We start from the raw sequence: 13,738 nt of genomic DNA, 5'->3' as shown, positions 1-13,738 counted from the left end.
TGGTGTCTAGTGCTGTATATATGTGGGATCGACTTAAAGTCTAATTAGATTTTTCAAATTTGTTTAGTAATCCCTCTTTTTCAAAAAATAGTGTCGGTTTAGCCAATAACACACGCATTAAGAAATGTAATAAAGTAGTTAAATGTTATAGCAATTTTACTAAAATAACCTTATTTTATAGGGACAAGACAAACTTAAAGTTAAATTGAAAATTGTGTGAGAGAGAAAAGTTGAAGTATTTATTGAGGGTAAAGTTGGAAGAAAAAAATTAAAGTTGCATTGAAAATGTAAAGCGGCATTCATTTTGAAACAATTTTTTTTTGCTAAAGCGACACTCATTTTAAAACGGAGGGAGTAATCCAGTTTAATCCACGCAAAACATAATAATACTCCATATAACAATGTAGTTTGAGTAGTCAAGTGGATGAAAATTCATGTTTAAGATAAATAAATGAGATGTTTGAGGTTCTTCCAAAAATAACTGAGATGTTCGAGGTCTGAATGCAGTCTTGTATATAAGGACTATTCCCTCCGGTCACAATTTTAAGCAAAAAAAAAAAACACTTTTTAGAATCATTCAATACATAATGTATTTAGCATGTATAAACCAAATACATTATGTATTTATTGAACCTTAAAAATACATTTTTGCTTATAAATATGATCGGAGGAGTATAATGCAATGTCATTATTGTTGTGAATCCGATTCCAAATAAACCTTCACACCAATGAAATAAACCAATGATGTGTGGAGCAACTGATAGTGATAATCAATGAGAACAAATGGCTTCCAAGCAAACAACAACAAACAGCCCTAAGCTAGTGTATAGCAAAACCACACAAAGAGCTAACAAGCATAAACAAGATAAATGGTAAAGGAAAGAACAAAACACCGAGCAAGATTGTTGACCCAGTTCAGCCAATATGGCCTAATCTGGGGGAGAGAGCAGCTCTCCAATCCAATATGTGAAGTGTTACAAAAGGTTACAAGACTCTAGCTTGTCAAGCTTTACACATGAACAAACCCTAGAACTACCCTTTGGTATTTTCCCACTCTCACACTATGAACCCAAAATCCCAAGGTGATTACAATGTTTTTCCCAACCTAAGAAACTCTCTCATCAAAGGCACACACCCCATAGGATCCCCTCTTTGATCTCCAAGATTTCTCTCTTAAGCTCTCTTAAGGTTATCCTCAAAAAGCACAAGAACACAATATATACCAGTCCTCCCCTGAAGAAATCGTGCCACGATTTCCCTAGATCGTGTCACGATCTGCAACGGTCCCCAGGTTGACCAGTCCTTATCAGTGATACTTAACCAGCAAGTTTCTGAATCGTGTCACGATTTCCCAAGATCGTGCCACGATTTTGCATCCAGCAAACTTGGCTCACGGCACCTCCAATCGTGTCACGATTCCAAAATCGTGTCACGATTTCTCTGTTCTTCCAGACCACAAATTTGAAGCCAATTTCAACATTTCTCCACCTTGATTTCTAATTTGGTGGTGATGTCAAAAAGGATGGAATTTAAAACGGAGTTAATCAACACCATTCGGCCACCTAAGCTCGCAAACCTATTTTACCAAGAATTTAGTCTCCTAGCCACCACCTCCACCATCGTATCCCAAGCTGACACTTTCCAATTGCAAATTCTAATTAATATTCTATGCACATCCATCAATAACAAGTAAATATCTCTCAAGAGATATAAGATAAGTCAGTGGATTTGGTGGCTGGAGTGATAATGGTGGTTTTGGTGTCAATTTTCACCTTCAATGAATAAATACTAACAAATTAACATATACTAATGTTGCTGTCTATAAAAAAAAGTTCAGAATTTTCCCTTTTATGTTTATGACCTTGATGAATAAACTAACATTAAATAAGATTAATTTGATAAAATTGATACTCCTTCTTTTCCACATCAAGTGACTCATTTGTAAAAAAAAATATTCCAAAATAAAATAAAATATTAAAAGAACATTATTATTTAACATCCTTATAATATCAGTAATGCTTGAATAATTAATTCTGGAATGATAAAGAAATAATGCTTGAAATTGCACCCCTCTTCATTTTTGGATATCTGCTAGGATCATGCCCCAATTATGAAAGCTTATAGCAGATGGGCCAAGGAATGAAGCGAGTCAGCCCTTGTCATTTGATGGCTTCTTTTTGCCCCCCCTCCTGCCTTTTTTTTAAAATAAAAATAAGTGTTTCCCCTTCCATTAGCTCACTTGTTTTATGGTTTTTGCTTTCATTTTGAAATAAAAATTATAAGGAAAATGATAACGAACTACTAAAGGAAATACGTATGATTAGAATTTCTTAAAATTTGTTTAATAAATATTTAAAAGTGTTGAAAATATTGTTTTTAATACAAAACTTATATATTTTTTTCTTTAATTAGTGTCTCGGAACACTAATCCCTCCATAAGTTAGTTTTTTTTTAAAAAAAATATTGTACTAAAATAACTCACTTATTTCACCTTTTTAATGCAATATGGTATTTCTACCAAAATCTAGAAACTAGCTGAGGATGTGACCACCTTAACTAATCTATGAGCTGTCTCATTTGTTTGTCTTCTCACAAACTCAACACTAGAGTTGACATAGTATTGTTCAAAGATAGTTTTGCAATTATGGATAATCATCCCAAATTATGTAACATCCTAATGTGCAGATGAAAAACCATCCACCACTTTTTTGGCATCAAGTTCAAAATGATAGGTCCCAAGTGTAAGTGATGAACCCATTCTAAAGCTGATAACAGTCCAAGAGCTTCGCCAACCCTCACAAACTGAAGTTAACCATTCAGTTTTTGCCAAAACAAAAATGTCTGTATCATCCATTATACAAACTCCTATTCCCACTTTATTAGAAAGCTGGAAGAAAGAAGCATCAATATTGCACTTAAATCTTCCTTCAGCTGGTTTGATCCATTTCACATTTCCTTCTTGCAGCGGTTGTGCACAAGATGTATTACAAATCCTACGTGCATCTAATCGTGAAGCATAACTTTTGCTCTCTCGACACTATAAACTTGACAAAAACACTTAAAATAATTTTTCTCTCTCATTCATTCATATTTTTTTTATATATGTGAAGTGAGTAAATAGTTCACTTAATCAGGGACACAGAGAGTAGTTAGAATGACCCAATTTAAAAAATTTGATATACAAAATTTCTCAAATGATTTGTTTACTTTTGAAACCTCACCTAATTAATTGCCTTGGACAGGCCTAATGTTTAACCCATTTGGTGCACACATATTTAGATACCACATTGTTTGTTTTACACGTATACATAGTAACTTGATCTCCTTTGTCCTCTTCACTATAATTTACTTTTGTTTATTAATGATTTATAAAAAAATAACTTTCTGTATTAAAAAATGCGACGCTAGCTGCAAGGACCTTATGTAAATTGTTAATTGATATTTAAAGAATCTTAAGTGATGAATTTGCACCTCTCATTACCATTATAATAAGGCTGGGGGCTCTATGAACTTAGGCATAATTAGACTACATGCAAAAGTAATGATCATCAAACATTCAAAACCAATATCATGTACCTCAACATAAAGATTGTTGGTAACATACAAACAGAAGTGATTAAAAAACAAAAATGCAAAGTTTTACCTTACACTCCAAAAATCCTAGCCAACACCACCAAATCAACTAAAATGGGTTTATTTTACTTCCTTTGACTCGTAGTAAAAGTAATACATGAAATGCCACGTAAAGTACCTACTTCTTCATGTGTATAGTGATTCCATCAATGCATCGATTGCAGAGTCGTTAGGGTTTGAAGTTAGTCAATTACACTCATACTTAATGGCTAAACAAATTTCAACTTTTATTATATGCTAAAACAAACCACCGGTTTTTCTAAAAACAGAGCTAATGAATAAAATAACAGATACATGTTCCCTAAGGAGTTCACTGCAGTATATGCAGAGTTATGGGTTTGTCTTTTTGGTTGCTTTTAAGTCCAGCTTCTTATCTTAATGAATCACTAATGTCATATCAGGAAATGCCACGTAACTCAATCAACAATTGTTTATAGACAAGAGTTATATAACATCATCGATCATAATGCAATTCAATAAAAATATTTAGCAAGCAATTTTTATATACATATGAATAATAATCCATATTATACACAACTATGGTGTATATGTAATGTAGCGGCGCATTAACGTAAACTTGGAATCTTTTTCAAGTGGCTTTGCTCCTTGAACTACTTAGTTTAAGGGTCAAATTTTTTTCTCATCTAAATTAAAAATTGTCTTTGCTGTAAAGAAAACATAGTCTTTCATCATATCATACTACTATTAAATGGGAGTACGAGTCTAGCTAAGTATGTCTATATATCATTGTTTTTTTTTGGGTACAAATCTTTTTGTTGAATACCTGCTCCGTCCATTTTACATGTTTTCTTTGTCAGTGAGTGTTTATTATAGTATATGTATTTATTAGATGTAATCAATTATGATATCCGGATACAGAATTTAAGAGTTTTGGTTTATGCTACACTATGTTAAAGGAGATACAAAGAAGAAGAATAAGAATTGAATAACTGTATTTTTATAAAACTCGATATCTAGCAAAAAGACAACTAATCTAAGGATTCAATTCTACCGTTTATTTACTAACTATTCATCTATTTTTTTTTAAGTGGCGTTTTAAAACAGTAACATCAAAATATGGAAGTCAATTTTTGGAAATATTTTTCCTATATATTAGACCCTCATATATCTTCATGATAACGTAAGTGCAGAGTCAGAGACTTCTTTATATTTAATCTTGAGTCAGAGACTTTTGTGACAACGAGTTGCAAAGTCAGGGACCAAAGTAATCATTTGCTCAAAAAAACAAAAAAAAATTCATCTCTTTGCATTTGCATGCAAAACCAATTCTGATACTTGAAAAATTGCTCTTAAATATAGATAATGCATTGCTATTTTTGAAAAAAAAACAAAAGATATGTCCTCAAAAGAAAATTACAGTCCTCAAACAAAATTATAAAAGTCCAAATAATCAAAATGACATCAATAACATAATTGCAGAGATTAATCTTTCAATATTATTAAGATTCATTTAAAATGTTGATTTCTTTAACATATATTTTTTCACATACATCTATGAGTAATCAAACTCCTACCAATTAATGGTTAACAAACTCAAATACCAATATCATGATACTAGAATGATAAAATTTGATTCGCATGACTATATATTCAATCCTAACATCAAGTTAACAATAACAACAACTAAATTATCAATAGATATATAGATGACACAAGTGTCGATTGAAACTAGAAATATGGTTCCATCATAGTAATTAAAAAACGAATTATCTTTTAATTTTGTTAATGGTAGAGAAAGTTATACATTAAAAAATTGAAATAAAAAAGAGTAATAAATAATTGAAGGTAACATTTTTTTTTTGGTCAAGTAATCTAATGGTTAGAGCTCACACAATTAAATTGTGGAGAAGTGGAGTGTCCGGGATTCGAATCCCGACCCTTGCATATAAAATGCAATATCCCTATCAACTGAGCTAAGCTCACGGAGATAGAAAATATAACATTTAATACATCGATATTGTAAAACAACTTATAATTTGCTACACTTTTTTTCTTCAAAACAAATTATTTAAAACAGATTGAATGCTTATTTTAAATGTTTAAACAATGCTTTAACGACATTCGTTAACATTTACCTAAGTTTAACCAATGTATCAAGACACTTGTTAATCTTCTTTTTTGAATGCTTACCATGCTAGAATAACGTTTTTTTAATCAATATTAGGAATATCATAGGTACCATCCCTAAAGGTTCTCAATTCTAAAATTTTGTGACATTTATGAGAGATAAGCCTCGTGCAGCTGAACTGTAAGAAACAATCAAAAGATTCAAAACCTGAGCCATAATAAAAACCCTAATCGTTACCCGTGCCCTAATTTAATCCAAAACTCCCTCTCATGTCATGTGACATACAAATTTCTTTTGCTCCACTCCCAAAACAAACCCACCTCCTCTTCCTCGATAACCAAATCACTCTAACTTTTCTTAATTCCACTCCATAAACAGTAATCACACGATTAAAAAGTTATAAAAGACAAAGTAAAACTAACAAAATTTACACTACCAAATTTGTCCCTAAATGCTTATCTTAATGGAGAATGCTATACTAATGAATACTTTTGAGATTATTGCTAAAACAAAAATAAAAATTTATATTTTTAAGATAAAGTTTCTATTAATGTTCTTAATCATTTTCCTTGGGGCATTGTTAATAAGACCCTTTTAAATACTCCCTCCGTCTCAAATAGAAGAGCTTACTTGTACTAGTTGTCATTTTGTGATACTACCTAATTTTGTTATATTTATGCAAGTAACAGTACTCATTTTATATTTCTTAGCACATTGATAAATTCTTGCAATCAAATCTGCAGTGATGTTTGGACCCCCCCAAACATGTCTACAAGGACATTTTGTACTTTTACACAATAATTCCTGAATCCTGATGTCTGATATATACACCAAGGTTGCTCTCTTACATGCCTCACAAATTACACTATTTTCTCTATCATTTTCTTCAAATAGAAATCAACTGTAGGCGCTCTTAAAATTCAAGTTTAAGTTGGTAAAATATATGCATTGTGCACTAGAAATATTTACCTTCTACTCTGTTTATAAAAACATATTCTATTCCTATCAATAAATTAGTTAATTTTTTACAATACACCCTCTCAAACTGAATGTTATTAAATTATAATTTGGTGGTGACCAAAATAGATAGATTCTAATACCATATTAGTTTCTTTACGCTGATAACATAAACTCAATAACACTTTTTATATATATTTCGCACTCATGTATTTAATTATTTTCAATGTGGTACCTTGTTTTTTCCAATATGTTTGATGATACATTCATTGAAGCAAATACAAGAACAAAAATGGGAGCCCCACTCCTTCCTGCCTCATAGATCTCCTCCATCACTATTGATCCAAATAATGAAGGCCACTTTGGTACATTTACATAGTTATGTACACCACAACCAATACAGCCAAATCAATGAATAAAAAACTATAGCCTAAGCAGTATTTAAATCATTAAATTAGATAATAATAGTAAGAGAGAGGAGAGGTTTTCAAATTTCAACAAAGTGCCTTGAAATCAAGAAAAGCTTAGCTACCTCACTAGTCACTATAACAATTGATTTAAACTCCTTGGTTATTATTACCTCTAAGCACATTCACGCGTATCATGGAAACCAATAATGTTTCATCTACCAAAAGCGCTTCAACTTAGATATAGCTATATGCCCCCATTCTCAGTACCATCAAGCATAACATTAAAAGTACAGAAGAAACAGCACAATCAAACATCATCACAAGGTTGGTTTTGGCTCTATCATTTAGTAGCAGAGACAAAGATAGTTAAGGTACATTCTGGTATATGTCTAAGATAACAAATAGAAAGCTTTGTCCATTCCTTTTTGACCATTCTCTCATCTCTATTATCTCCCTTCTTAAACATACTACTTGACACTATCTCTTTTTGTTTCACATGCTTGTGTTTAAAACGTTTGTGTGAAACTTAAGCATCATGCATGTGCTCTCCTAAACTAGTAGTCTTTTATCACCTTCACCTTCACCCTCATCTTCTACATTAATCTCCAACTCCAAGTAAAGTCACCATTTTCACAATCAAAAATGGAAAATATTAGTGTTACCTCTTTGTTCTTTTGCTTACTCTTTTTTAGCATAACAAAGATACAAGTAATAACTTCTCTTTCACCTGATGGACAAGCACTTCTTTCTCTTGCAACATCATCACCTTCTATTCTCTCTTCATGGAACCCTTCAACATCAACACCATGTTCATGGAAAGGCATAACTTGTTCACCACAATCTAGAGTGATTTCCCTTTCTATCCCTGATACTTTCCTCAACCTCACTTCTTTACCATCTCAACTATCCTCTTTAACAATGCTTCAGCTTCTTAATCTCTCTTCAACCAATCTCTCTGGCTCTATCCCACCTTCTTTTGGTCAACTCTCCCATCTTCAACTCCTTGACCTCTCCTCAAACTCTCTCACTGGTTCCATTCCTAATGAACTTGGAAGCCTCTCTTCTCTTCAATTCCTTTTCTTAAACTCAAACAGATTAACAGGAACCATTCCAAAACAATTTTCAAATCTCACTTCACTTGAAGTTCTTTGTCTTCAAGACAATCTTCTCAATGGCTCAATTCCTTCACAACTAGGCTCTTTGAAATCTCTTCAACAGTTTAGGATAGGTGGTAACCCTTTTCTCACTGGAGAACTTCCTTCACAGTTAGGACTATTAACCAACCTCACCACATTTGGTGCAGCTGCAACTTCACTTTCAGGTTCCATTCCCTCTTCATTTGGAAACTTGATCAATCTACAAACTCTAGCACTTTATGATACAGAAATATCTGGTTCAATACCACCTGAACTTGGTTTGTGTTCTGAGTTGAGGAATCTTTATTTACATATGAACAACCTCACTGGCTCTATTCCTTTTCAATTAGGTAAGTTGCAAAAACTTACTAGTTTGCTTCTTTGGGGGAATACATTATCTGGTAAAATCCCTTCTGAAATTTCAAACTGTTCATCATTAGTTATATTTGATGTATCATCTAACGATCTCACTGGTGAAATACCTGGTGATTTTGGGAAGCTAGTTGTTCTTGAACAGCTTCATTTATCAGATAATTCGCTCACCGGTCAAATACCGTGGCAGTTGAGTAACTGCACAAGCCTTGCAACTGTCCAGCTTGACAAGAATCAGTTATCAGGTACAATTCCTTATCAGCTTGGAAAGTTGAAGGTTCTACAGAGTTTTTTCTTGTGGGGGAATTTGGTTTCTGGTACTATACCGCCCTCTTTTGGAAACTGTTCAGAACTGTATGCACTTGATCTTTCAAGGAATAAGTTAACAGGTTCTATACCAGATGAGATTTTCAGTTTGCAGAAGCTGAGTAAGCTTCTCCTTCTTGGAAATTCATTAACAGGAAGATTACCAGCCAGTGTTGCAAAATGTCAATCTTTGGTTAGATTGAGAGTTGGAGAGAATCAGCTTTCAGGAGAGATTCCTAAAGAGATAGGACAGTTGCAGAATCTTGTGTTTCTTGATTTGTATATGAATCATTTCTCCGGAAGATTACCGGTTGAGATTGCGAACATCACGGTTCTTGAGCTATTAGATGCTCATAACAACTACCTCGGTGGAGAAATTCCATCCCTGATTGGTGAGCTTGAAAATTTGGAGCAGCTTGATCTTAGTAGAAACAGTTTGACAGGTGAAATTCCTTGGAGCTTTGGGAACTTGAGCTATTTGAACAAGCTTATTCTCAACAATAATTTATTAACAGGCTCAATACCAAAATCTGTTAGAAATCTACAGAAGCTAACTCTTTTGGATTTGAGTTATAATAGCTTATCTGGTAGCATACCTCCAGAGATTGGTCATGTTACAAGCCTAACAATCAGTTTGGATTTGAGCTCAAATTCGTTCATTGGTGAAATACCAGATTCAATGTCTGCTTTGACACAGTTACAATCACTTGATCTTTCAAGGAACATGCTTTTTGGAGGAATTAAGGTTCTTGGTTCTCTTACTAGTCTCACTTCACTCAATATCTCCTACAACAACTTCTCAGGTCCTATTCCAGTAACTCCATTCTTCAAAACTCTAACTTCTAGTTCATATCTTCAGAACCGGCATCTGTGTCAGTCCGTTGACGGTACTACATGTTCTTCAAGTCTGATTCAAAAGAATGGTTTAAAATCTGCAAAAACCATAGCTATGATCACAATTATTCTAGCTTCGGTTACCATAATTGTCATTGCGTCGTGGATTCTAGTAACACGTAGTAATCATCGGTACAATGTTGAAAAGGCTTTGAGGATATCAGGTTCCGCGTCAGGAGCTGAGGATTTCTCTTATCCTTGGACTTTCATACCATTTCAGAAACTGAATTTCAGCATAGAAAATATATTGGATTGCTTGAAAGATGAAAACGTGATTGGAAAAGGTTGTTCTGGTGTTGTGTATAAGGCTGAGATGCCGCGCGGAGAGGTAATAGCAGTGAAGAAGCTTTGGAAAACAAGCAAAGGAGATGAAATGGTCGATTCTTTTGCTGCTGAGATTCAGATTCTCGGCTACATTCGGCATAGGAACATTGTGAGGCTCATAGGTTATTGTTCTAATGGGAGTGTTAAGCTACTTCTCTATAACTTTATCCAAAATGGTAATCTTAGACAACTTTTGGAAGGGAATAGAAACTTAGACTGGGAAACTAGATACAAGATCGCTGTTGGTTCAGCTCAAGGTTTAGCTTATCTTCATCATGATTGTGTCCCATCAATTCTACACAGAGATGTTAAGTGCAATAACATACTTCTAGATTCCAAATTTGAGGCATATATTGCAGATTTTGGCCTTGCAAAGCTAATGAATTCACCAAATTATCATCATGCAATGTCCAGAGTTGCTGGTTCCTATGGCTACATTGCCCCAGGCAAGTGTATTTCACATTCTTTACATTTTTTCTTAACCTTATGGTTTTATGCTTGCATATTTTGTAATTGCATTACTACTTGGTTCCTCTGATGAAGCATTGTTATATGAAATTCAAAGTAAAAACAATATGCATACATTCAATTTAGGCTCAGGATGATTTTTTATCCATTCAGTGTCAATTTATTTCTGATGGTTTAAATTGTAATAAGTTTCTAACCACATCTTATGACCCTTATTTAATGTAGAGTATGGCTACACCATGAACATAACAGAGAAGAGCGACGTCTACAGTTATGGAGTGGTTTTGCTAGAGATACTAAGTGGGAGAAGTGCAGTTGAAGATGGACAACACGTTGGAGATGGACAACACATAGTTGAATGGGTGAAGAAGAAAATGGCAAGCTTTGAACCAGCTGTGTCAATACTAGATACAAAGCTTCAAAGTCTACCAGATCAAGTGGTGCAAGAGATGCTTCAAACACTTGGAATCGCTATGTTTTGTGTAAATTCTTCGCCAGTTGAAAGACCAACTATGAAGGAAGTTGTTGCATTACTGATGGAAGTGAAGAGTCAGCCTCATGAGGAGATGGGGAAAACCTCTCAACCTTTAATCAAGCAGTCATCAACTCAATGCTGAGTTTTGTTTTTCATTGTTTCTTTGTTTTAATAATTAGATGTAATGGTGGTTAGTGATTGATTTTCATCTCTTCTTAGATGAAAACAAGATGGTTGTTAATGTGGGAACTTTGAGATTAGAGTAGAATCGGCTATTGCTGTACAGTTTTAGAAATTAATATCATAGATATCAGTTGTCTGCAATATTTTGTCTTGCCACCTTTAGCTTACTGCTTAGTTCATATTCATGCTCTAATTGCAAATGCTGGTTGACACATGTGGTTAACATCTGAATTTGAAATTTAGAAGCAATAATTCAAGTCTCTAGTTTAACCAAGAGTAAGAGTATCAAGTTGAAATTTAGCCATGAAAATGCTACAAGTTGCCCATATGACCCGTTCAAAGTCGAGAGATTAGTCTCTACAATTACATGTAAAATGCTCATTTTGGATTAGTCTCATCAAAAGTAAGTGATTTAGACATTTAATATTATTCACTTCACTCTCTAAAATGAGTTTCTTAATTTAGAAAAGTTGAATTCATTCAATTTATATATATAGAAAAAAGGATTTTTCTAACATGTGCAAATTTGCACATGTTAAGGATACTAAAGTAGTAAGTTTATATTGGAACTTGTGTATTTTACATTAAATATATATTCTTTTTTATAACAAGTGTGATTTTCAATAAAAAGTTGCTTCTTTTAGTATCCTTAACATGTGCAAATTTGCACATGTTAGAAAAATCCTAGAAAAAAAGGTAGGCTTGAGACTTGGGAGTATGCTTCTCTAAGTGTTTGAATATTTCAAGTGCCAACAATTCATACAAGACTTTGCACTGACTTTAATTGGATCCCATTAGTAGACGGTGAGATTGGTGTAACATATGAGTTAGTAAAAAATATTGACTTTCTTATTTATGTTTTGTCCAAAGTATAGACTTTCTTATTTAAGAACTAAAAAATTTAAATTTTATGTCAAAAGTTAGTAAAATATTGTTCATGCTAGCTAGCAGATTGAATGGTCCGGTTTTTCTGCCTTAACTTCTGCTGTTAATTTCTTCAAGGAAAAAGGAACTTAGTATATTCTGAAAGTAATATTCATTCTTAAACTTTGACAGATTAAAGCTAACAATATACATATTTAAATTGAATAAAAAATGAACACCTATTTATCTATGCATTCAAAATAGTAGTATTTCTTTGGCAACTTTATTTCTTATACGTTGGAAAGAGTACAAGAGAGCCGAAAGGTGAGGGACTGGTTGGAACGAAGAATACAATACCTCTAAGGCCTGAATGTTTCCTGGAACATCAATTATGTCTGTGAACATAACGTTATGACGTAGACAGCAGAGTAAACTTATAGTTGAACCCATGGCCAAATATTTGTTTTTTCACCTTACATTATTCAATTACATTCATTGAATTTCATTCAATTATTACTCACCTTTTTTGACTAAATTATTACTCAATTTTAGAAAGGCACCTTTCCTGGAACATCATTTGTAATATCTATCTATCTTAAAAATGAAACACTTGGTATGAGATGAATGGAGTATCAAACTTAATAAAATGATTATGATATATGTTGTGGCTCCAACATTATGTTGCTGCAAGTATGGGTGGGAAAAAAAACCAAAAAACTGAGCCGAACTAAACAAAATAAACTGAACCATTACTAAAAGTTCTGAAATTAAATTAAAACAATTCGGTTCAGTTCAAAACAATTCGGTTCGGTTCGAAACAGTTCAGTTCGGTTTTACCTTCTAAAATTTAATTTTGTTTGGTATTTTATATTTTTTTTTTCAATGGTACCAATAATAACAGCTCGGTTCAGTTCGGTTCAGTTCGAAATGCAAACAGTTCAGTTCAGTTATATTAAATTTATCAAACAGTTCAGTTCGGTTCGATTCAGTTTTAATCCTGAATCGACCATGTCCACCTTTTAGCTACAAGTGAAGTTGGACTAAAATTTCTTAAATAAGGTCTTAAGGTTCAAGTCCCGTAGATGAAAAATAGTATAGTTGAGAAAAACAATATCACTAAATGTGGTCGGTCAAACTCATTGATCGAGAATAATCTTAAATAAAGTTATCTTTTTGAATAAAATATCAATGTATTTGAACATCAATAATTCTCAAATGTACATTTAACATTTCATTTTCTCTCTATCTCCAGCAGAATATCACATCTCTCCCTAATTTTTTTTCTTTCAAGAGTTTCTTTTTTAAAGGAATTTTCTCTCAAGATTTAGAAAGGATGTTTGGGTGTCTAGATTATTTTTCTTTTCCATTAAAAAAAGAAGAAGAATGGCCCTTTCAGGTAAAGGCAAGTGTGTGAAAATTGTTGCATCATGCATGCATCTTATAGAGGGTTAATCGTGGCATGTGGGGGCCAAGATTGCAGCGTGTTAGGAGACAAAAGCAAACAAGCCATGCTGCTACCTTCTCCTCCTTCCCTATGTCTTAGTAGACACTAGATTTGTTCCTTTACCACCAGCACTTTGATTTTGCAGACCATGTTTGTCAAAAACATAATTGTCATGTTAACTAG

At 33.2% G+C, this 13,738-nt stretch overlaps 1 protein-coding gene across 1 annotated transcript; it reads left to right on the top strand.

Annotated features, from left to right (window-relative positions):
• The first annotated feature begins 7,257 nt into the window (after positions 1-7,257).
• Positions 7,258-11,390, top strand: LOC25485039 (probable LRR receptor-like serine/threonine-protein kinase At1g34110). The gene is made up of 2 exons (XM_024785973.2): positions 7,258-10,567; positions 10,815-11,390. Exons 1-2 carry the CDS (start codon positions 7,732-7,734, stop codon positions 11,204-11,206), a joined length of 3,228 nt encoding a protein of 1,075 aa, XP_024641741.1. The 5' UTR covers positions 7,258-7,731; the 3' UTR covers positions 11,207-11,390.
• Positions 11,391-13,738: the final 2,348 nt, after the last annotated feature.

This window comes from Medicago truncatula, chromosome 1 (genome assembly GCF_003473485.1).
Source record: "Medicago truncatula cultivar Jemalong A17 chromosome 1, MtrunA17r5.0-ANR, whole genome shotgun sequence".
Taxonomy (NCBI): Eukaryota; Viridiplantae; Streptophyta; class Magnoliopsida; order Fabales; family Fabaceae; genus Medicago; species Medicago truncatula.
This window is presented reverse-complemented; position numbering and strand designations above follow the sequence as displayed.

Bases quoted from the DNA above. Each gene is read 5' to 3' on its own strand.
- LOC25485039 (XM_024785973.2), top strand. From the start codon at position 7,732: ATGGAAAATATTAGTGTTACCTCTTTGTTCTTTTGCTTACTCTTTTTT. The intron at 10,568-10,814 runs GCAAGTGTATTT...TATTTAATGTAG, and splicing joins CTATGGCTACATTGCCCCAG to AGTATGGCTACACCATGAAC.